This window comes from Rhipicephalus microplus, chromosome 9 (assembly GCF_043290135.1).
Source record: "Rhipicephalus microplus isolate Deutch F79 chromosome 9, USDA_Rmic, whole genome shotgun sequence".
NCBI lineage: Eukaryota > Metazoa > Arthropoda > Arachnida > Ixodida > Ixodidae > Rhipicephalus > Rhipicephalus microplus.
Window position 1 is genome coordinate 41,013,447 of NC_134708.1, and position 24,573 is coordinate 41,038,019.

Consider the following 24,573-nt stretch of genomic DNA (forward strand, 5'->3'; position numbering starts at 1 on the left):
GGCGGCTTGGGTGGGGCGTTCTTCCTACCCTTGACCGACTAGAAAGGTGGAGAATAGTCCAGTCATCAACATGTCCGAACTGCTCCCTACGGGAAACAAATCAGCATGTGTTAAGGCAATGTGTCGTTGCTCGTGTTTTCTGGAGGGCTGTGCATGCAGGATTTCGTGGCCTCGGAGTAAACCGCTTTGTTTCTTCTGGACGTTGTTCTCGAGGCCGCTTTGCCTGCCTTCTCATTGTTGCTGGTGCCTACTGTCTTTGGCGTAACCGTTGTGAAGCTGTTGCAGCAGGTCGTCGCCGCCGTGCTCTCTTCCCGATTTTGGAGCGACTGTACAAAGAAATAATATCTGTGTTGTCGGAGGAACTCTTCTTTCTGGGTGAGGAGGAATTCCTTCGACACTGGTCCTGCCGTTTTGTGTTCATCTGTGAGAGACGTGTAAGGCTTGTTTTCAGGCCTGCCTGGGATTGGTAGGTTAATCTTTGTTTAGTACTCATACAAATACCTTGTAGATACTATGTATATCTGACATATTGATCTCTACATTTCATTTGTGTGTTCTTCGTTTACCATGTATTGTGCATATGTAGACATTGTTTTTGTAAAATGCCTGTTTAGTTAGGTAAGTTGTGTATGTTGTATTCCGTTTACATATGTACACATATCTTTTTGTAACAACTTTTGGTGTGTCTGTGGATGTTGTGTTCTGTCGCAATGTTCTGTTGGATTGTAATTGATGTTCACTGTCTGTGAGAATAAATTTCTCTAAACACAAACAGACAATGTAGACATTGTTTTTGTAACAATTCCTGTTTAGTTAGGTAAGTTGTGTATGTTGCATTCCGTTTACATATGTACACATATCTTTTTGTAACAACTTTTGGTGTGTCTGTGGATGTTGTGTTCTGTCGCAATGTTCTGTTGGATTGTAATTGATGTTCACTGTCTGTGAGAATAAATTTCTCTAAACACAAAAAGAAATAACTCTCGGAATATCTTCTTAAAAAGTTCTTGCAAGTGATGCGTAGGTGCATAGCTTTACTGAAGGTGGCGTCCTTCCGTAAAATGATATTTTGCTTTTTGAGCGGCATGGGGCTAGCATCCTTCATCGCCGTTCTATACACTGCAAAAAAGTTTTCCCTTGATTACGTAAAAAGGCGTAGGTAACATGCTGCCAACAACTTCCGTAAAAATAGTATACAAGAGATCACGTAGAACACATAAAACGTTCAGCTCGTTCAATTTTCACGGAAATCTCCGCAATGAAAAAAATAAAGTAACGGCTGCTACGGAACAACACCTGCTCTGTAGGGCCATTTCTCGCACATTATTCATAATACTATTGTTACATGTCCGTAAATAACAAACGTGTTTCCATTAGATTCAATATGAGGCATACGTAATCAGCAGATCTTTCTTTTGCTAGTACAAGGTCATTCAAAATTTCCCAGGCCACTATTCCGACGAATCATGTGGCAGCGTTACATAGAAATTTTTAATGCACCTGCACATGCTACAAAATTTACGAAGTTAATTCAAATATTTAAAAATGAACAAGGACAAGTTTCCTATTCACTGAAATCAAATTTTATTTTCCCATGATCATAAAACGACAAACAGTACAGACATGCTACAAATTGTGTGAACAAAAGTTGTCAAAAAATATATTTTATTTCGGCGGCTTTGTATCTGGAATTTAAATTCGAAGAAGGAATATCATAACTTCTATATACCCAAAGCACCTCTGTTGTTTTTCTATTGTAATACATTTGTGCAGACTTCTTTTCTGAAAAAGTGGAAAACATTTTGTCAGCACAACCACACCAGGCGAGTGCAAAAAACAGCACGAGCACAATTAATTTATTCATTTCAAGACTCCTGATAGGCCTTGTTAGAGGTACTTGCTGGCAGCACAAAAATAAATGATCACACATGATAAGTGATAATACATATCATACAGAACGAAATGGCTGAAAGCACAAACAACTTCATAAACATGAAAATATGGCCTAACAATAATATTTGAGGCAAAAGGAGCAAAGGAGTAATTCAATCTATTAAACAATACAACGACTATGGTTATGCCATGCAAAATCACCCTGCGTCTTTTTTTACCATCACGAATATGGCGGAAAAAATTTTCACGTTTCTCGAAGTTCGAAACTCGTCCTGGTTAGTTAATTACATTGCCAAAAATTTTTCTATCTAGTTATGAGAGTCTGTAATATGGCGCCCACTGAGCTAAAAGTCGTCAAACAACAGTTTTTTTTTCAAAAGTCATTTTGGAATGCACTCAATAAATGGCATTTCCAACAAGGTAATGAAGCGACCTAACTAAAAATAAGGACTTGCTTCTGTATTTCAATTCTTCGAGAGCTTTTCCTACGAGCAATATTGAATAATATTGCCAGGTTTAGTACTTTTTTTCTCGTAACACGGCGAATTACAAGGACACAAATAAAATGTGCTGGTGAGCTTTTTGACATGCTACAAATTAAAAATAATTTACGCAATAAAGTTTGCAGAAAGTCCGAAAATTGTGAATTTCACTTTTTTTTGTAAAAGCTCTGTATTCAGCATCAAAAAGCTTACCTTGGTGGTCGAACAAAAATATGCACATTTAATTTTGAAGTTTTATGTACTACCTCAACATTGGTGAAGTTACTAAAGAATATTATATTTTAAACTCGAGAAGTATTTTTTGAAGTTATGTATCTCCACCAGCTTTACTCCTACTTAACTCAAGCGGCATGAAGCACTCGCAAGGGCAATCTTCAAAAGACTTCCACAGACCTGAGGTCTACGCAGCAAGCTTCAGGAGGGGCATTTGAAATTGGAATAGCGCTATCATCTGCATTCCATTGCTAACAGAGGTGCGCTACAACGAATGTCGCTAGAGTGTGGAGACCAGTAGCGTTGCGAAAAGATATTTTTCATGTGGGGGTGGTGTGTCAGGGGAAGGCGACTTCGGTCATTTTTTATGTACATTCTTGTGTGTTTGTATGTGTGCATGTAGGTATGCACATGCAGAACTAACAAAATCACAGCATATCTGCGAAGTGAATGATGATGTGTGGGGTGAAGCTTCAGAGGGTTTTATCGGTAACCGTGAATCCGTCCGTCAGTCTGTCACTCACACTAGCGCCTTCTGCTGAGTTATCGATAAACTAGGCGGTCACGTACCGGTCACAGTAGAAGGACAAACCATGGCTTTAGGATAAAAAATACCTGGACTGTGCGGGGCAGGGGGGGGGGGGGGGGAGTTAAGCAGCTCCTTCTGCCTTCCTGGCTACGCCACTGGTGATGACTCCCAGATGAGCCATCAAGCCATTAAAAATATACAGTACACAATTATCCCTTACGCCCAGCATGAACGAGACTATCGCCTTGGCTACCAGTTCTTAATTTAAGTTTTTTTCACTTCTGTATTCATAAGACAGGCTTTGGGTCTCAGGGAGCAGTGTGCTCTCCTGAAAGCCCGAAAAATAAGAAACGGTTGTTTTACTACAGCGTTTATCAGTGTACTGCATCAATGCTACTAGCATGCTATAAGACGTATGTACTGAATATGACTAAATATTTTTATTAAGTGTATAAAACACACCTATTGCATTTACAGAACTCCCCAGGAAAGTAGAATTTCTGACTTAATATCTCTGAAGCTGTATGGCTCATCTGGAAGTCAAAACACATATCCCAGTTCTTGTAGCACCCCTCTATTGGCAATAGAATGCACATGATAACCCCTTTCCCATTTCAATATCTCTGTAGAGAGCACCAAATTTGCTCTGTGTATCCTGGGTCAGTGGGGTTCTGTTGACTATTGCCCTTGCGAGTATATCATGTCACTTGAGTTACGTAGGCGAAAAGCTGGTGCAGATACATATTAAAAACTATTTTTCGAATTTAAAAATAATACCCTCTAGTAATTTCACCTATATTTAGCTTTTCCATAGAGCTTTAATATGAAATTTTGTGTATATATATAGTCCGACCACCAAGGCAAGTTTTTGATGCTGAATACCGAGGTTTTCCCAAAAAAAGCGTCACAATTTTTTTCAGAGTATCTGATATAAAATCAGCGCCTAAATTATCTTTAATTTATAGCGTCTTGAAAGAATACCAGCACATATTTTATCTGTGTCCTTGGAACTTTCCATGTTTCCAGAAAAAATTCAAATGTGGCAATTTCATTCAATATTGCTCGTGTGAAAAGCCCTCGAAGAATTGATATACATAATTAGGTCATTATTTTAAAGCTAGATAACTTCATTACCTTGCCAGAAATGTCTTTTATCGAGGGCATTCCAACAACTTCTTTCGAAAAAAATTGTTGTTTGACCCCTTTCACCTTACTTGGGGCCAAACAATAGGCTCTCATAAATAGAGAGGAAAATTTTTGGAAACAAAAATAAGTGACGAGGACGAGTTTCGCTCCTCGAGAATTATGTGGAAGTTTTATCAGCCATATTCATGATGGTCGGAAAAACGTTGGATGATCTGTCATGCTATGACTCATTAGAGATAACATCAACAGATCATTAAAGAAATGTGTCAAATATTCCTAAAAACACAGAAGAGAGGCATTTGTGCAACGTGCGGCGTTCCCTCCTTGTGGCAGAAAACATCATCAGATAGGTACAAACGATAATTACGACAGAAATTATAGAAATAACACAACTATCTATATAACCAGTGGTAATAGCCTCTCGGGTCGATTGGGCGAATTGAACCCCTTCATACAAATAGTCAGTAGCCAGTTTAAAATTTAGGAAACGCGGCCACTGGTAATCACCACAAAGTAATGCATTCTGCTCAATTTAGCTGGCGAAACCAAAACCGACTCACGAAACAGTGCATCTACCATTCACTTCGACAATGTTTTTCTGGAGACAACGTTTTAGGGGCGAAGCTCCTTAGGGCGTGGGCTGTGCGTCCCCTGTAGCTTGTATGTAGCCACCTCTAGTTTAGTTCTTGCAGTGTTCACTAGATGGCGGTACCGTCCCCTGTATGTAGCCACCTCTAGTTTAGTTCTTGCAGTGTTCACTAGATGGCGGTACCATCTCCTGTATGTAGCAACCTCTTGTTTAGTTCTTGTAGTGTTTACTAGATGGTGGTACTTGTAGCTGATGATGAAAAGATGCAAGATGTTATAAACTAGAAAGCGGTACTTGTAGTTGATGAAAGACGCGAGATCTTATAAAATAGGAATGATGTCACATATGGCGCGTGTCATTGGTTGAAGGCAAACGTTCGATTTAGTGCGGCGACGTACGCTAGGGGGAGCGATGTAATAAAATCGAGTGGGCAAAATGTACAGAGGATTCATGGTTTACCAGGTTTACCTCCGGAGCTTCGCCCACTCATCATCATTCACTTCGTGGATATGGCGGAATTTTTTTTCTTGCAGTGGGGAAGAAGATTAAGTGAGCGTCGATAAGCGGGCACAGAGCAAAGTGTCTAAACTGACGGTTGTTAACAGCTAGAGAAACAGTGTCGTCATTGAGGGCCTTGTCGAAATGAATGACAGATGTGGTGTCTGGTGCATTGATTTTCTTTTCGACAGCTAAATTAGGCAGATTACATCTCTCCACGGTGATTATCAGTGGCAGCTTTTCCAAAATTTTAAAGTGGCTATAGACTTTTCGTACAAAGGTCTTGAATTCGCCCATTTGACTCGACCAGCTACTACCACTGGTAAAAAAAGGTAATTGTCTTAATTGCTATAATTACTGCCGCAATGAATGTTTGTGTCTATCTGTAGATTCTTTTTGTCACAGGAAAGGCAATGCCGCAACTTGCACGCAAGTACCTCCTTTCTCTAATTTTAAAAGAATATTGGAAACATTTCTTGAAACACCCTGTATTTCATACACATGCAGACAATGCGAGGTGAAAACAAACGATGAAGAACGAGAAAGAAGAAATATCGAGCTCATAGAGAGACAGCCCTGTATCCAGGAATGTTTTTCCGAGGGGGGTGGGCACATGTTGATGGCCACGAAAAATGACACTCTTCATTACTTATGCTCAGTAGGACAATCCACAACATGCGAATTCGGGAAGAGGGGACAAACTCCTGGGGCACCCCTCTGGCTACATGCCCCCACTGAGCCCACTTCCTTGGAATACAGCAGATGTCACTTAAGCAGAAGAAAAGTTGTCGTCATTAACCGATGTAAAGGGAGGTCTGCACAAAAGAAAGTCTTTAACCAAAGTGAGCACTTTCAGAGGAATGTTTTGCTGTGTTAGTAAAATATGTAGCAAGAAACCCTATCAAGCGCTGTAGAAAAATATGGAAACAATGCGTCAACCTGAGAGCCCATGTGAAGTAACAAATGTATAGTCAAAAAAGACAGCAAGTCTAGTGTCACATGAAAAGACTTCTGAAAGCCGCACTCATATATGAAAATGATGTTACGAACTTCCAGCTAGAGGCCTTGTCTTGAAACGCGAAAGCTGCTACTCATCACAGATTAAACTTCTTAATTGTTATTCAAGTTGGTAATGATGGGTCTGATCTTACTCGTTGAAAAGTGGCCGAAGCATGTGCGCTCAAAATCAAGTTGTAGTTGCTGACTTTTTTTACAAACCCCTTCATGGCACCACCACTCATCCCACTGAAGTAATGTAAAATTACGAACAAAAATTCGGATGTCTTAATGGGTGCTGTTTTGACTTTATTGTGCTCTAGCTGACTAATTTGTACACCGTCAAACAGTATTAACGTCCATTGATGTTTACAAGACTCTTGCTAGGTATCCAGCACTAAATGTTTGCACTCACTATGGCTCGTGGTTGCGAGGGTAAAATTCCACTCAGAAATTACAACTGTGGATTTTGAAGGTCACTTTCTGAAGGCTATGTTTTGAATGTGCTATATCGAAAGTAAATTTGAAACTGCATAATGATAAGAAAGTAAACATCATCTACGTGGCACATGTTCGTTTCACACTCACTAATGTGGAAGAGCATTAACAATGAGTATGAAATCTTGACTGTAGTGCTATAGCCTCATGCAACGAAGGTATGGGTGTGCTTATGAGCTGTTTGATCACCTGTCACTGTTCGATGCTGCTGCACTGAACGCTGAACCATCCAGAATTAGCAGTGGAGGATGCAGAAAATGGTGGCCCTTGATAATTTGCTGGTGACGCGGTGACACAAATTCCTGCAACATCAGCTCCCCAAGGTGCTTGTGGCATGAACATTCATAGTGGCGCTGGCATAAGAGGCGATAGCTGGTCCAAGAACAATAGAAGCAGCACCTGGAGGAAAATAAATAGTGAGCGTTACATTGTAACTGCTGTGTCATGACCTTGTGACATGAATAATGGGACATGCTTGTCTAACAGGATGTCAAATCATTTTCATCAGCCACGTGTGCGCATGCCTGCACACTACTGTCTGTGGGATGTGGGTATGACCCACATGTGATTCACTGCCTATGTTAACTCAGGAACAGCAAGAATGCACTTTGGAAATCTCCGAGTAAGCATTAAGGAGACAGTACAGCAGTACATCTGTTGCCAATAATAGCAGCTTCATAACGAGTGAAAATTTTCAATGAAAAGATACAGTAAATATCACTCGCGGCCGCATTTGAACTTTGGAATTCCAGGTGGTGTACATAGCCACACTAGTGGTTCTAAATCCTCCAGAAAAGACTGATCAGGCATCGTATTGGAGCACTGTCGAGTGTTTGCAATGTTGGCTATCCTCATTTTAAGCAATGTAATAAATAATGGATATGTACTGATATATGACAAGCTACAATGAAGCGCTGTTTTACCTGGCAGAAATTATCATCTGCACATCATGGTACCGTGGCATGCACCTGATTTTGATAAACCTGAAGTCTGTGCTCTTAAAAGCACAATTGTGAGTGCAGACATAATATTGTACCCTCAGCTACTCCTGAGGCATCAGTGCGATTGACATATTTGGTACGCCCTTGATATGCTGACAGCTTGTAATACACAAAAATATATATCAACGTAGTAACAATTGACTCATGGAGTATAAAAATGCAGCCAAGACATCTTGCCATTGAATCTTTCACATGAAATCGATTTTTACAAATCATGAGATTCACAGTATTGTATTTGGATTTTGTCCAGGAGAATGTTTAAAAACCACACTTTAAAAAGTTATTTTTGTGCCCTCTGCTGTGCTGTGAATAATAATTAAATCCAAGGTATAGCACCAACGGAACTTTAAATAACAGTAGGTTTATAACGAGCGTGGTGAATCAAATATATGCAACAAAATATAAAAGCAAGTGTATATGGGCTTCAAAAACATCTTGACACTAATCACCTGAGCCAATTACTTGTCCTGTAATCTTTCAGTTCTCTATGAAAAGAATAAAAGCTTCCAATTCAGTATACAAAAGTAGGCACTATTACGACCCATCATGTAAACGATTTTACTATTTATAAGCTAATAATGACTAAAGCACATAGACTTGGGAGTGTGCAAAAAAGGCATACCTTTTTTGAATGTAAAAGCTTCTGCTGAAATAAATTATAAGGTTTGTTTCCAATTGAAAAAATAATTGATTCTATTTCAGTCACAATATCAGGGTATCAACTCTGTTTAAAAGTGAAAAAAATGAATTGATTCTTTTTCATTAACAGCATTAGGGTATCAACTCTGTCCTTTTAAGGTTGAAGTGACATCAAATATATTAAGTAGCTCTCACCCTACAAACCTCCAACAGAACTGAAGAGATAGAACACGACTTTTCAATGAAGCTTCACCCTAAAAGAATCAACTACCTTCATGTAAGTGCTCCACTATGGTTTAAAAGGTTTTTCACTTTTCCAATCTTTGACCAGCAGTCTTTAACTGGAGATAACACCAGGCATATAATCTGCAGAGGCTTTAACAAACGCTAGTAGTGTGTCTTCGTATTCCTTTTTTTTTCATCCGTGCGTCTAAACTTTGCTGCAAATACCCAACGGCAGGTAGCACCTCATTGTCACTTTATTAGCAGGCATTGTCACTTTAATACAGCTGTATTGGTTCATAACAAAATCGTATCCTTCTTTTTTGATTTCAATAGATCCTTTTCTTATTGTGGTGTTCTTGCCACTTCCAAATCTTATCGCACAGATAATAAGTTTTTGCATGTATTGATGTCCTTTAATAGTGTTACATAGCACACTATTCGAACTGCATGAAGATCGCCGCACGTTGTTAAATTCACCATAGTACGGTTTGGGTCTCTCGTTTACTCATGCAGGCTAGTACTAGGTAGCAAACTATTAAAGTAAGCACGGACGAATTTGATATGTTGTCTAAATGTTCCTCATGCCTGTGCAGTTAGTACTCACCACTAAGACGCATTGCTTCAAGGTATAAACACGCGCACGCAAAGAGTCCAGCAACCACAACAAAAAAGATTCTATCTCTTAAAATAAAAGGTCTGCCGCTAGGGGGCCGAGCCACTCGGACGCCTCTCGAATGGGCTCTGTCAAATTTTCATTTTCGCGGCTGAATAAGGACAACCACGGGATTCAAGACCATCACAGTTGTCGCCAGACGATCACCTGATTCGTCCGATGCCAGTATATACCAGCTGGGCCTACTTTTTTTGAGCCGTGACACTTCTTTTAAGTTCCCACAACGGCGCACAAAAAGATGGAGACAAAGAAGAGGACCACACACAGCGCTGCAAAACCACACACAGCGCTGGTCCACACACAGCGCTGGTCCTCTTCTTTGTCTCCGTCTTTTTGTGCGCCGCTTTTCTTTTAATATGAATACACACCAACTCGCCCAACTTTCTATTCTGTTACTTCTTTTAAGTTCCCCCAATGGCGTCGCCCTAGCTACGCCATCGCAGTGCCAACGCAGTGCCATCGACGCGCTGGCAGCTAGGCGACAAGCCAGGCCCCCGGCTTGTTCGAAGCCTGCGAAATGGATGTTGTGGAAATTGAGGGGAAGACGCTGTCTCCCGAAGAGCACAACGACACTCAAGGATGGGTTGTGGCCCATGAACGACGCAAGAAGGCAAAAGACAAGAGAAACGTGGTACCAGCCACGAACGCGGAAGGTGCGTCCAAGGAGGCGTCTCGGAGATTGAAGGATTTTTTGCATCGCCGGCCAGTGCCAAAAGAACCGCAACTGCCAGAAGAGGATTACAAGGTTTTAATACGCCCAGGAGGTGGTCTGGACTTGACGCGACAGAGTCTAGCGCTCATAAGAGACTGTGTTCTTCGAACGGCAAAAGTACAGCCTGACATTGCCGGGGAAGATACCCTCAGAATCAACATGCGAGAAAATACCATGATCATGAGCACACCTAGTCTGGCCAATGCGAAGGAATACAGCAACATCAAGGAAATTATGATCCATCACAAGAGCTACGCTGCAGCCGCTTATGTACCAGCACCAGAAAACACATCCAAAGGGGTTATCTACGGAATACCGAAGTATAATAATCAAGAAGACATTGAAAAAAGCTTGGTCAATCAGAGGAACCCGGCGATTCTACATGCACGACTTATGGGACTTACGGACTCAGTGCTCATTGTTTTCGAAGGGTTGTTTGTGCCGTATTTCGTATACTACCGTGGTGCCGAATATAGGTGCTTCCTATACAAGGAGCAATATGAAACATGCACTACTTGTGGACGAATCGGACATCGGGTGGATGTCTGCCCACAGCCTGACAGCAAGAAATGCCGTGGTTGTGGGGTGCTCAATCCAACTGAAAACCACCAGTGCTTCCCTAGTTGCAGCCATTGCGGGAAAGGTCATCTTACAGGGGACAAAAAATGCAAAGAACGGTTTAGAACCCCGTACCTTTTGAAGAAAAGATGGTTAGAAAAGGAACAACGACAAGGCGATGAACAAAGAGAAATGAAGATTTTGTCGAACACCAGAGCAACACAGGCATGGAGGGAAGATTATTCACCAGAGAATTCAACGGAGGAGAATGACAACGCCATCCAGGATAGAGGAGGACAACGCAGAGATCGTTCCAGCTCCTTCCCGCGACTCGCCCAAGGGGAAAGAGTAGGGACTCAAAACGAACCCAGATCCACATCCAGATCAAGGTCCACTCATCAACACAGACCCAGGTCACGGGCCAAATCCAAGACAAGGGCAACTACATCACCTCAAGGACAGTCCCACGAGGGTCCTGGCGGCGGTCGGGGCAGTCGACAAATGGTTAGCTGGGTGGGCGAGGTATCAAAGGAGTCTCTCCGGTCTGGGAGTTTGCCTGAAATTGTGGCAGAAGGGTCCACCCTAGGTCAAAAGCTAAACCATAATAAGAAAATGCTAGAGCAACTCACCCGTGAAAACGCGAAACAGAGGGACTAAATAAAACTACTAAAGGAAGAGAACGCTAAACTCAGGCAAAATCAGCTGCGCGAGTCAACTAGCTCCATAGCATCATGTAGTCGAATTTTAACTCCAGCGCCTGCACATGAGTTACGAGTGCATGCAGCGAAACGAAGAGCAGAGGAAATATCTCCTGTAGAAAATGAAGACCTCTCAAACCCCTGGAAAAGTCGAGAATATGCTCGGAGAACTTACTAAGGTAATGCAACAGCAATTCGCAGGATTGCAGCTGCAGCTAGTAAAAATTAAACAAAGAATAGATAGCATAGAAAATCGACTGACGCTGGTGGAGAACACGCAAACAGATTTTAGGTCTATAGGAGCAGGCCCGGTTAAAACTACTACTAAACCCTACTACCTGTCGACTACGACCGAAGTAATCAAAATCGCAGGGGAAAGGACCGTTCCTAGACATGGCACGACGTAATCAGTATAACATTTGGCAGTGGAACTGTCGTGGGTATCGCCAGAAACGGGGTAACTTACAACAGTTCCTCAACGGAAAGGAGGCACCAGACGTCATCGCTGTACAGAAAACTGGAGGAATGGCTAAATTGTCGAATTACAAATCCTATGGTACCCCTGATGAAAAAACGTCCGTAACAACCTTCGTGCGTAGAAATCTCACGGTGATAGAACATGATACAGAAATCTGCGATGTCGATCATGTTCTTGTTGAGTTAGTTCCATCGCAGAAGAGTGGTGAAAGTTCATTCATGTTAATGTCTATAGCAGCCCTAGACAAAAAACCAAATTAGGTCACCCTTTAGAAAAACGATCAGCTTTACTAAAAAGCAAGCACTGGTTATAGTAGGAGATTTTAACGCGCTGCATGCGGCATGGGGTTATGACAAAGAAAACATCAAAGATAGAAATCTCTGGATCGACGCCCAACAGGAGGGCCTTACGTTAATAACCAGCCCCCTTTTCCCAACTATGACTGGAAACAGCGCATCCAAAGACACGTCTCCTGACCTCACGTATACTAAGAATATCATCGAACCTTATTGTCTTGTACACAAGAAAATATGGGCAGTGACCACTATATAATTGAGACCACGTTTAAAGCTGGTCCACGTAAAAGAGGAGGCAAAGAATTAAGGATGGTTGAATGGGATAGCTTTAGAAAAATCAGAGAGAAGGAAGCATGCGATGTCATCGAAGACTTATATGAATGGCTAGGGAACCTTAAGCAAAATATTCAAATGGCAACTAAGACCATACCAAAAACAGAAGGACTAGAAAGCACAGACAGTAAGCTCCTACATATGTGGGAGGCAAAAAAGAGCCTAAAAAAACGGCGCAAAACCCAAAAACACAACAAACGCCTTCGAAAAAGGATAGCCACCCTCAGTAAAGATATTGAGAAGTACGCGAAGCAACTATGCAGACAACAATGTTAGGAAAAATGTGATGCGATGGAAAAACAAATAAGTCTCTCTAAAACATGGAACCTGTTAAGATGTCTGATAGACTCGGAAGCGAGCAAGACAGCACAACAAAACTTTATTGGACTTGTCTGTAAAAACAAAGGCAGGGAGGAAGAACTAATTCAAGAAATCAGACAGAGACACAATGGGGATACAACCAAAGAGCAATTAAGCTAGCACAGAGGTAAAAAAAAAAACATTCCCTAGACCGACCCATATTAGAGGCCGAGGTACGATCGGAACTAGTGAAACTGAGCACAACGTCCGCCCCGGGCCCCGATGGGATCACGAATAAAACGCTCAGAAATTTAGACGACAGATCTATCACAGCCCTCACCAAATATATGAACAAGTGTTGGGAAAAAGGTGAGATACCCAAGCAATGGAAAACGGCAACAATCATAATGATTCCCAAGCCAGGCAAGAAACTAGATCTTGATAAGCTTAGGCCTATTTCCCTGACATCCTGCATAGGAAATTCATTAAAGCATGTCCTCCTGACTCGCCTGTCAAACTATATGGAAGACAATGAGCTCTTTCCTCATACGATGGTAGGCTTCAGAGCGAAACTGTCTACACAGGACAATATGCTTAAGATTAAACACCAAATAATTTACTCGGGTCTCAATACACACGACACAAAGGTAATAGTTCCTATAGATCTTAACAAGGCATTCGATAATACATCACATAAAGCTATACTTGCCAATCTTCAAGCGTTAGGGCAAAAGAGTATACGATTATATAAAATACTTTTTAACTGACCGGACTGCAAGGATAATAATACGCGAAGCAGAATCCCAAGAGTTCAGTCTGGGCATCAGAGGTACACCGTAAGGCTCAGTCCTATCGCTCTTTCTTTTTAACGTGGCCATGATAGGTCTCCCTACCAGACTGGAGGAAATTCCAGGACTCCACCATAGCCTCTATGCAGATGCATTACCTTTAGGTAGCAGAGGGCAGTGACGGATACATAGGGGAAACTTTATAAACCGCAGTGAATGTTATAGACCAATATGCCACCCATACAGGATTACAATGTTCACCGGAAAAATTGGAACTTCTATTCTATAGCCCGACATGTAGGGGTAAGAAAAGTATCCAGGAAAAACCTAACATTAACGTCTTTGTTGGAAAAACGCAAATACCTACGGTCGAAAGCATAAGAATTCTGGGACTCCGAATCAGCTCGAACGGGCATAACGGAGAGGCGATTAGATTACTTGAAACCAGTGCGCAGCAAATTATGCGTCTACTTAAACGAATTGCAAACCGGCACTATGGTATGAAGAAAAATGATATGATAAGACTGGTACAGGCTTTTGTCATCAGTCGTATTGTATATGTGTTTCCGTACCTCAGACTGCAAGTGGCCGACAGAGAAATGATTAACAGAATCATTAGACGAGTTTTCAAACAGGCGATCGGACTTCCAATAACTACCTCTAATGATAAATTACTTCAATTGGGGCTTTACAACACACCAGAAGAGCTTATAGAAGCTCAAAGAATCGCACAATATGAAAGACTAACCCGTAGTAAAAGAGGTACAGCCATACTAGAAGAACTGGGTATACAATACCCAAATCAATTTGGCACCAAAAAGGATATCCCGTATGAAATCAGGAAATGTTTAGTAATCTTACCGATTCCAAAAAAAAAACATGCACCCCGAACATCACAAAGCAAGGAGAGCTCAAAGACGAAAATATACATAACAATGTAAAAGATTTACCGGAAACAACATACGTAGACGCGGCCAAATACAAAGGAAATGACAACATGACTATAGCAGTAGTGGACTACAAAGCAAACCATAAGGTCAGCGGCTCGGTGAAAACGAGCTTTGCAGAAGAGGCGGAGGAAGCATCAATTGCAATGGCCATAGCATCCACCTCGACTTCACTAATTGTTAGCGACTCGCAGACGACTGTGAGAAACTTTGCACGAGGGCGAATATCCCAAATAGCTTTAAGAATATTGGCTGGATGCAAACACCAACGAACAATAGAAATAGTCTGGGCATCCGCTCACTCCTCCTTGCCCGGCAATGAGGCTGCACACCAGACAGCTCGAGGACTTACAGACCGAGCCTCTGGATTGCCCTGGTCGAACGGGGAGGACAATGAGAGATTTGAGCGGATGACCACTTACAGAGATATTAAGCAGTATTACAGGCTAAGCAGGAAAATTTATCTTCCCGTACACTCGTCATTGAACAAAGGACAGGCGGTGGCGTGGCGCCTACTCCAGACCCACACGTTTCTTAGTCCGGTAACAATGAACCGCTGCGTGCGGGAACTTCATTCGGACAAGTGTAAATTTTGCCACAACAGGGCGGACTTGAGCCACATCTTATGGGCATGCCCGCAGGCCCCCATGAGGGGCGAATTTTCAGACGGGAGTGGTGGGATGCCGCGCTCCTCAGCTCCGACTCTCAATTACAAGCCCGCTTAATACGGCAGGCCGAAGACGCCGCCAGGGCCCATGGGATCATGGCCGTCGTCTAGGTTTGGTCCTCTCTTCCCTCGCACCTGAAAGGGGAGGAGGACTTTTCTGGTAATTAAATAAAGTTTGTTCATCATCATCATCCACCCACGAGGTCGCGTTGCCCTTATTTTCCATGCCTCCGCACTACAAATGTGGTTCCCAAACAAGGGCAATAATTTTTCCGTATACAACCATTATCTTGCAATCCTTCCTTGATATTGAGATAAAGAAATCAAAGCTGGATAAGAAAACTTGTGAGGGCACGCAGTTCATACTCAGCTCAGAAATATATCTGTTGTTTAAATCGCACTTCCCACCACGCTCATCTCGGAGTCCATCGTTATCGCTTCACCAATAACGATCGATGCAGGGATATTCAAAAAACATGCATGATTTCGCGGCTTGAAGAACCTCGCACGGCGTTTTTCATGCAAAGCGTTCGTGCATCGAGCGTGAGACAAACGCTTGCGCAACGGGCATTTCGACGTGGCACATAATTAATCTCACGCCCATTGGATAACCACGATTTACTTTATATTACACAGAACATTGAATAATCTCCCGCACCTGGTTTGTTTACTTTCTTACTGTGTCGCGTAGCAGGTTCTGTTGGACGCTTTTTTTTTTCCCGCCTTGTCTGCACTCGCATGACTTACATGTGCGCACAGCACAGCGCATATCACAGAAGATCATCAAGTTGCCCTGCCGTGGTGATCTAGTGGCTAAGGTACTCGGCTGCTGACCCGCAGGTCGCGGGGTTGAATCCCGGCTGCGGCGGTTGCATTTCCGATGGGAGCGGAAATGTTGTAGGCCCGTGTGCTCAGATTTGGGTGCATGTTAAAAAACCCCAGGTGGTCGATATTTCTGGAGCCCTCCACTACGGCGTCTCTCATACTCATATGGTGGTTTTGGATGTTAAACCCCACATATTAATCAATCATTATTCAAATAAATGTTCTTTTGAGCTACATAAAAACTACAAGAAATTGTCTTGAACATTACGAACGGCATTTTTGTCTGAAAAACTAATAAAAGACTTTCCTTACCTTTGAAAAAACGTGAAAGAAAACGTCCTTTTAGTTCCCACGTTACGAGTTGGTGAGCGAGGTGACGGGAAGCTTTATTGGGCCAAAATGCTTGCTATCTTGAAACCGTCTACAGTAATACGGAAACAAAAAAGTTCGGTGGCAGAAAGTTCAGCTGTAAAAGCTCTTGCCGCGCCGATATGGCATGGGTCGATAACGGTGACTGTTGTAAAAGTGTCAGCAAACTAATTTTGAAGTCGCATAGCCTCCGTTAGCAAAAAAGGCACGTTTTTAAGACAAAGCGAAGTGATGAGACGCTTATTCGCGGTAATTTGTACCTGGAGTTCATTTCGTGCGTCTTTTGTGCGTGAGAAACGTGGGTCACGTTTCAATCTGCTTGCCATTCTGTGCGTGACCTTCCAATTTGTTGCTATCGCGCTCGTTGCTTCGTCTTTGCGGCAAATCTGTGACTTTTTAAAGAACCACGAAGCTTCCTACTTTGAATAAAGTCAACTAAAAATATTTCCGCTGCTCGTCTCAAGCTTATTATGTAAATGTAGTATAGAAATCCGAAATTAAGATGGGAGCCGACAGGTGAAAACACCGTAGTGGTATAATCAGGGTGAACAGTGGAAGTACCTCAGACAGGCTGGCTGACGTTTCGACAGTATAATCTATCTTTGTCGAAGGCGCCGTGTCATTCTTGGCGTGCTAGTTTTAAGTGGGTTAGTATTGACGTCATTCTCTGGTTTTGGCGCATGTCCCTGCTGATAATCACCGTCTGTAAAAAAAACTATAAACTAGAGGAGTGCAGCTTACTCTTCATTTCAAGTTAGGTAGGTGGTAGTGATTCAATATTCAAACCACTTTCAATCACTAACACCTAACTTGAAGCGAGGACTGCACTTATCTGCTTTATACTTTTTTTTATTTTCAGACGGTGATTATCAACAGGGACACGCGCCACCACGAGGAGATGACGTCACTACTTGCTCTCTTAAAACTAAACGCAAAAGATGACATAGCGCTTTTGACAAAGATAGGTCCTCCTATAAAAACGTCGCTGAGCCTGTCTGAAGTACTTTCAATGTTCACCCTAATTATTCCAATAAATATAATGTAGAGTATTTCATTCAAATGAACCCGACCATCTTCAAATGAATGTGTTTTGTTTAAAGTCACTGTATTCGTCGATATCATGATGCTCGGAAACACTGCTTTTTGTGTCTTAGTGAATGACGAGCTGGGCAATATTTGTCGGCGTCGACGACAGAGTGTTGCAGCAGGGGCACTTGCTCCACTCGAGCCTCGCCAGCACTTGCCACGCGAACACTCTCCGAAAGCCAGCCGAAATGCGCCACTGACTTGCTCTCCCCAAACAAAATGACGACCAGCCTAATGGCGATACTTTGCATTTTCCATTATCAAGGCATTTCTGCCAGCTAGATGTGCTTTCATGTATGCAGAACGCGAACACATCCTTGTGAGGATACGAAGGACGCTTCAATTTCATGGTTCATTACCTTCAAGTTTTATTGCAGTCAGCATTTGGTTAAGTTCACTGAAGCACTCAGGTCTCTTCTATGGCACGCAGCAGTTTTCAAACTATTCTTTTATGAGTTTTTCGACGCAGTTCTGAAAAACAAAAAGAAAAAGAAATTTGTTTGACAGATCTGTCCGAGAAGTATCTCTTGCACCATTTCGGTACGCACACAACATCATGCAGCGTGTTTTTAGAGGAGGTGGGGGGAGCCCTTAGTTGAATGTATATTTACTCCGTTTCAGCAAGCCTGAAAACGTACTACACAATATCAAAATGTTATTCTTTATCCGAATTTTGCTCAAACGTTCATCATTAAAGCCTTTCGTTGATACATACGTTGGATATACTTTCCGCAAAGTGTGACATCAGTTAGTATTTCTGGCAACGTGTTTTGGAACTCTCATATTTATTCCTAGAGTTAGATTTCACTTTTATATTTCCCCTGTGAACAATATGTAGTTTACGACAGACAACTCTTGGTGTATCATGTGACGTCAAATGTGGCCCTCTAGAGCCATCGACGTGTGAGGAAAATCATCACCATCAGCAGCAGCAGAAACCGCAACATCAACATTGACGTTGACTTCTAAAATCGTCACCATCATCAGCCACAACACACCTGCTCTGAAAAAAGTGGCGTGTGAAACAAAAAAAGACCTAACCTCCCAATCTCTGATGTTAACTTTGATGACTCGCGCCTCCAAGTCGTCTCTGGCAAATTCATAACTGCCCCCATGATATTTTTCATTTCGTTTATGTTGTTGAGCTACGACGTAATTGGTGCTGGTAATCTTTTTTTTTTGTGTGTGTAAGGAAATGTTAGGTTGGCGGAGGATCACAACAAGGAAAAGATTAAAGTGTGTGTATAGTTGCTAATTTTTATAAGATTGCACTTGAATATTGTTAGTATGTCGTAAATGTTGACCAATGCAACATTATCTCCAAATAGTGATGGTTACGAAGTTCTCTTGAGCCCACTATTCAAGCAAAACTATCAACAACAATGTTTTTTTAATAAACTTTCATATATATATATATATATATATATATATATATATATATATATATATATATATATATATATATATATATATATATATATATATATTGGTGCCATCTCGTGTGTTGGTTTCTGTCATATGTTCTTGTAGCGCATTGTACATAAATTCACTCTTTCCTGCAGCTCCGTGAGGCATTACAGGAGCCCATGCGTGACGTACTTCTCGCTGCAATGCACTGGTCACTATAACGTGTCTCTGCACGGCAACTGGAGTTGTATTAGGACAAGAAGAATCATTAAGTAAGGACAATAGAATCCCCCCTTTCAAGATAAGGAAACGCATTCATCGTAGTACACGATTTTAGAAATGGCTGACGTTACGAAACAGGCGTACAACTCACCAGGGCATCATCGAACTTCTGCTTTTCCTCATCTGTCATACCACTGGTCTCCTGCAATGTGATTGAGATAAAATGCAGTGAAACATGTATTTCATACACTGAAACATTCAGTGTGATTGCACTGTCTTCAAATAAAACAAGAAGCATATTCTCCTTATGCAGCGAGAACATTCAAAAGTCGCAATCTGCCCATTTTCTCGGTGCATTCCCAAGCCTCGTGAACCTTCGTCACGCAGAATCACAAGCAAAGCCGCAGTACATGCTTTTCCACATGGTGGTCGCTACGAAGAGATTTGCAGAGACCACCGGAGAGATAGGTCAGCCCATTCTCACAGTTAACCAGCAATCGCCTCATAGCACCTACACGTATAACTGTCTCTGCAGCGACACTTCAGGATAACTCTGGTCTTCACATCACGTAGTATAGAACAGGCCTTTCGCAGGCAGCCAACTCTTACCACACAGCCGAGTTTTGCCAGAGAGCCTTGGCCAGATATAGCCTTGTGGATCAGTTAAAGGCATAGGCGTGCTAAGGAGGGGGGGGGGCGAAGAGTGCCAACATTGACATCATAGGGAGGGGATCGGGAGGGGGGCACAAAGTCAGCCCAATACATTGACTTGATACGGCTGGAAAACACTGCCCCACCCCCCTATGGGGAACCCTACGCACGCCTATGGTTAAAGGGGCCGCGACACAATCAAACGATTGGTTGTTTGCAGTGAAAAATAGAATTGTAGGTTATATTATGCCTTTACGTATATGAAAAGTGGACTCTAACAGACCATTTCAATGCAAAACAAGGCGTACTAATGGCTAGCAATAAACGCCGTCTACTGCAAGCGACCCCCATTTTGCCATGACTTCTCGGATGTCATGGGCTGCGTCCAGCAGAGCCGTTGACTCCTAACAATGTTTCTGTCGTTCTAATCTACAATTTTGAGTTCCAAGCTGAAGAAAGCTTAAATATCTAGATTTCACGTGCAGCGTAACGCAAAACAATATCGTCTCTCATAATGGAGACGCTCTCACGCTCGGTGGATTTCACGGCTCATCCTTGTACCGTCCGCAGTGTTCTCTCTTCGACGACCGCTCGCCGATTGGTGCCTCGTCCACGAACTTCTCTAACTATCTCCCAATGTTTACTTTATCTATAATAATGCCTCTTTATTTCTTCTTCGTTGAGCTGTTGCTGAAGTGTCCCACTTTGCTGAAGAGCGTTGCGGGGTTCACTTCATGTCATTTTTTTTTCATTTTAAGCCACTACCCCCTCCGCAGTAAAATAAAGAAAACGTAAACTAGGGTTGAGTCGAGCCGAAGTTTGCACAAGCAGACATGTCTTTCTCAAGACTACAACAGAACTGTTTTTTTTTTTAATTTAAGCCTAGCAAGGTACTTGTTAAGCACGGCTCGCTACTGCACCAGTCTTGTCCCTGTCTGTGTCTAAACTGTGTTTAGGATGATCTTCAGTTTTTGTGCTTTGGCAGTAGGCGTTTTATTGTTACGTGTACTCTAAATTTCGGGGCAGCCAGGTGTTTATAAACGAGCCTCCTGTTTGTTTGTCGTTTCGCCGCAGTAGGGTGCCCTGCACTGTCTACACCGACTTGCGTTATAAAGTACATGCCAAAATAAAGTCACATCGAGTGTTTGTTGAAGCTCTATTAAACAGAGGGCGGAAAATAGCTAACCACTGCGCAAATTGAAATTTGTGAGTTTATTCATGAAGCACTTCTCTAAAGCTGGGCTCGTACAACTTACCTTGAAGGTGTCCGCGTTCTCTGACATACACTCGATGATCTGAAAAATTCAGGGGCTCAGAATTAGTGACGCCACCGTTCATCATGTACTATGAAACAGCGCAAACTTTAATCTAGATAACCATGTTTTCAATTCACGTGTACTTTAAAAGAGTCCAGGTGAGAGAATTGTACGGAGGGGTCCCCTAAGGCGTATCTCAGTCATATGGTGGGTCTGGGACGTTAATACCCTACAATCGTTGTATATTTACCGAGCTGACGATCTACTTTGTTTCTTCATAATAGGCTAACGAGTATAGAGTACTTAGAACCTGAATAAAACTAAATCTATAGGGAAGAAGATGTAAATGACCTTCGTTCTTCCTAATTTTTCATTTTACATATGTCATCGCGTGAGTAATTATTGAAACATTTAAGAGCACGACCATATAACCTCCCTTGACTATTCGTCTATCCCCATTTGTGAGTTTGTGTCAATCTTACCATGATCATCAATATCACCAGGTCTTGTTGCCCAAGGCCAACACAAAATTAGCATATTATGAGTTGTACCCAAGAGCACAAAATCAGGCTAGTTTGTAACTACAATCATTCTAGAAGGTGTGCCACGCGATCTTTATAAAGCTTTTTCCAAGTTGATGCATTGCTTCTTCGCTACTATTCATCAATTTCAAATAAAAGTACATATACGGCTGATCGCATGTTACTAACACATAACCTTCAATAAGCAATCCTTGGTCTTTCCGGATGCCGATAAAACCAAGTGAGCTTCTTGAGATACTTTGAAATCTCCTTCTCCTACTTATAGATGGATCAGTCAAGAACCACTGCCAAAGTGTCCAGAACGCTTCGCAAAAGGTATTCACTCGCCGCGATGGCTTACCAGGTTAACGTGTTGAGCGGCTAAGCTTGAAGTCGCGCGTTTGACTTCAACGGTCGCGAAGTAAACACCTTCGAGCTTCGATTTCACAAAACGTTGAAAAACATCGCTTGGTCAAAAGTAATCAGCCCTAACTCACGGCACCTTTCGAAAAAGATTACCTTCGTTCTGGCTCATACAACATCAAAAGATATTGTGATACTCCAGGGCAAGGGACTTCACGACTAGGCTGAGGAGTTGATGAGGGGAGGATAGTATTTCTGGTAAACCAGCATTGCAGGTGTAGTTTGATAAGCTTCCTTTTTTGCAAAGCAATAGTTTTTATAATATAACTGTGAGTGCTTCGGTTAGGATAACAAAGTATTCAGATGGAGGTCCCATACATACCTTATCTTCTCTGACATGAGGATCCTCTTCCTCTGCGACACTGCCAACGCACTTTATCACTGCTGGAACGGCCCCCCTAATAAGCTGCAAATCAGTAGAATTCAGATTTATTTCTCTCATACGATATATATATATATATATATATATATATATATATATATATATATATATATATATATATATATATATATTTATTCCTGATGAAGGCCAGACTCTAGGCCGAAACGTCGAAATAAACCACGTTGTGACCGCTCACGGAGGATCTACTAGACTATATATATATATATATATATATATATATATATATATATATATATATATATATATATATATATATATATATATATATATATATATATATATATATATATATATATATAGCATCGAACGCGTTATTCGAAGGTCGTGGGTTCGATTCCTGCTCACAGCTGGTAATTCTTTCATCCACTTTTCTTTCTTCTTTCTTCTTATTTACATTCCATTGGTTCTAATAACTTCCCCTGTACATTACTTGGCATTACTGTCTGTTATATCTCATTAATATTGTGGTAAACCACGGAAATACGAGCCCTTAGGTATACACTTCTCTCCCTTATTTTATATATATATATATATATATATATATATATACATATATATATATATATATATATATATATATATATATATATATATATATATATATATATATATATATATATATATATATATATATATATATATATATATATGTATATATAGATAGATAGATAGATAGATAGATAGATAGCATTGAATGACAGCTCAAAAATACATAGGTAGACCATAGTTGCAATGCCTGAGCTCACCCGCGAGGTGGACGGGGTTTAGGGAGCGTCGAGACCTCCCACCCCCCCCCCCCCCCCTTGTGGCTTCGCCATGCAATGTTTTCAATTTAGCACATGTAACACGCACACATGGAAATGCAAGCAGTGATACACGTAAAATATAGTTCATTCCTCCCTCCCCCCCCCCCCCTACACTCTGAAAAGTTTCTGGCCACGCTGCTGCTTGAGCTCAAGGAGTGCTCGCGGCTAAGTCTTAAATGTCACTGCTGCACTCAGTGCACTAACCTTCTTGATGACTGCCGGATTTATGTCATCGGCTTCTGTGAGGCACTCCTCTTGTGCTGTGTTGATCTTGCTGAGGATCTTCTGAGACTCTTCCTCGTCAAGATGGAGGCCTTGAACGAACTTCTTCACGGCCTTGATGATGGCATCCACATCCTCTGCGCGATCGAGACTGATTAAAGAATGCACAGTGGCAAAGACAATGAGCCGGTCTAGGGGCGTCCTTACAAAGTTGAAAAAAAATGTAGGTTCCACCCTTGAAACCGCGATGCGAATGCCTTTCGCCTCTAGGAGCCTCATGCAGTGGCGCCTCTTTGCTATGCGTGTTGATTCATTGTGCTTCATCAGCAATTTGAGAAAGGTTAGCTACTTTAAGACCGTTTTCTTGTGGTCTGAATCGGTCGCGCCAAGCAAAGATGAATTAGTTAACAGGTAGCCGCATCGCTGATTCACTGGCCACGGAGCCCGGCTGCTTACACGAAGATCACAGGTTCAATTGGGGCAGCGGTAGCCACGTTTAGCATGGACGCCGAAAGTTGAGAGGCTGGTGTGTTTAAATTTTGGTGCAGTTTAAGAAAACAAGGTGGTCTGAATTTACGGAGTTGCAGTTAACGACGTGAAACACTACGCTGTTGCAGTTTGGGCACGTAAAACCCCAGCCATTACTTATAGCGGTAACAAGCAAAGTGCAATCCCAGTTCTGCATGATCTTGAACTTAACAATATTGCATGTGAGTGAGCAATGATGTACTTACGGTTGGCGTTCACTATGGAGGTGGTGAAGCAGAGAATCAGGAAGATAGCGACAACGTGGTTCTTCATGTTACCTTGACGCAATTCGAGGTATACTCAGCGATGTAGCGAGTCAGGTTCGAAGCAGTGACGGCCCGAGGCAAAGTCTTCCAGAGCGGGAACGCAGATGTGATCTGTTGTGCCATACCCACTGAATTTATACAGAACAGCACGAAGACATCTGATTTTGCTACCCCCGGTTCAATGAAGAAAAAAAGCAAAAAAAAAAGCCTGACAACAGACCTTTTTGAAATGTTTGCTCAGAACGCCATAAACTAGACACGTAACAGAGACAGTGATCTAAGTTACGCTTTTCTTTGCCTGTTATTTTTTCTACTTGTAGCACCAGTGTGTTATCGCTGCGGTATCGTCTATGACGAAGGTGCACTTCTGTTGCATAAGGTATACGCATTGTTGCAAAATGATTTGTG

The 24,573-nt window shown here is 41.9% G+C and overlaps 1 protein-coding gene and 2 long non-coding RNA genes across 3 annotated transcripts; 1 reads left to right on the forward strand and 2 right to left on the reverse strand.

Annotated features, from left to right (window-relative positions):
* Positions 1-1,598: 1,598 nt before the first annotated feature.
* On the reverse strand, positions 1,599-16,604 carry LOC142771686 (uncharacterized). The gene is made up of 3 exons (XR_012886069.1): positions 16,318-16,604; positions 7,055-7,264; positions 1,599-1,782 (listed from the first exon to the last, which is right to left on the reverse strand). It is a non-coding gene; the product is annotated as an uncharacterized LOC142771686 (long non-coding RNA).
* On the forward strand, positions 8,723-19,327 carry LOC142771688 (uncharacterized). Its single transcript, XR_012886070.1, has 2 exons — positions 8,723-8,782; positions 19,023-19,327. It is a non-coding gene; the product is annotated as an uncharacterized LOC142771688 (long non-coding RNA).
* Positions 17,804-24,279, reverse strand: LOC119163736 (uncharacterized). Its single transcript, XM_075872789.1, has 6 exons — positions 24,106-24,279; positions 23,354-23,508; positions 22,263-22,346; positions 20,997-21,035; positions 19,241-19,291; positions 17,804-17,931 (listed from the first exon to the last, which is right to left on the reverse strand). The coding sequence occupies exons 1-6, from the start codon at positions 24,170-24,172 to the stop codon at positions 17,902-17,904; spliced, it is 426 nt and encodes a 141-aa protein (XP_075728904.1). The 5' UTR covers positions 24,173-24,279; the 3' UTR covers positions 17,804-17,901.
* Positions 24,280-24,573: the final 294 nt, after the last annotated feature.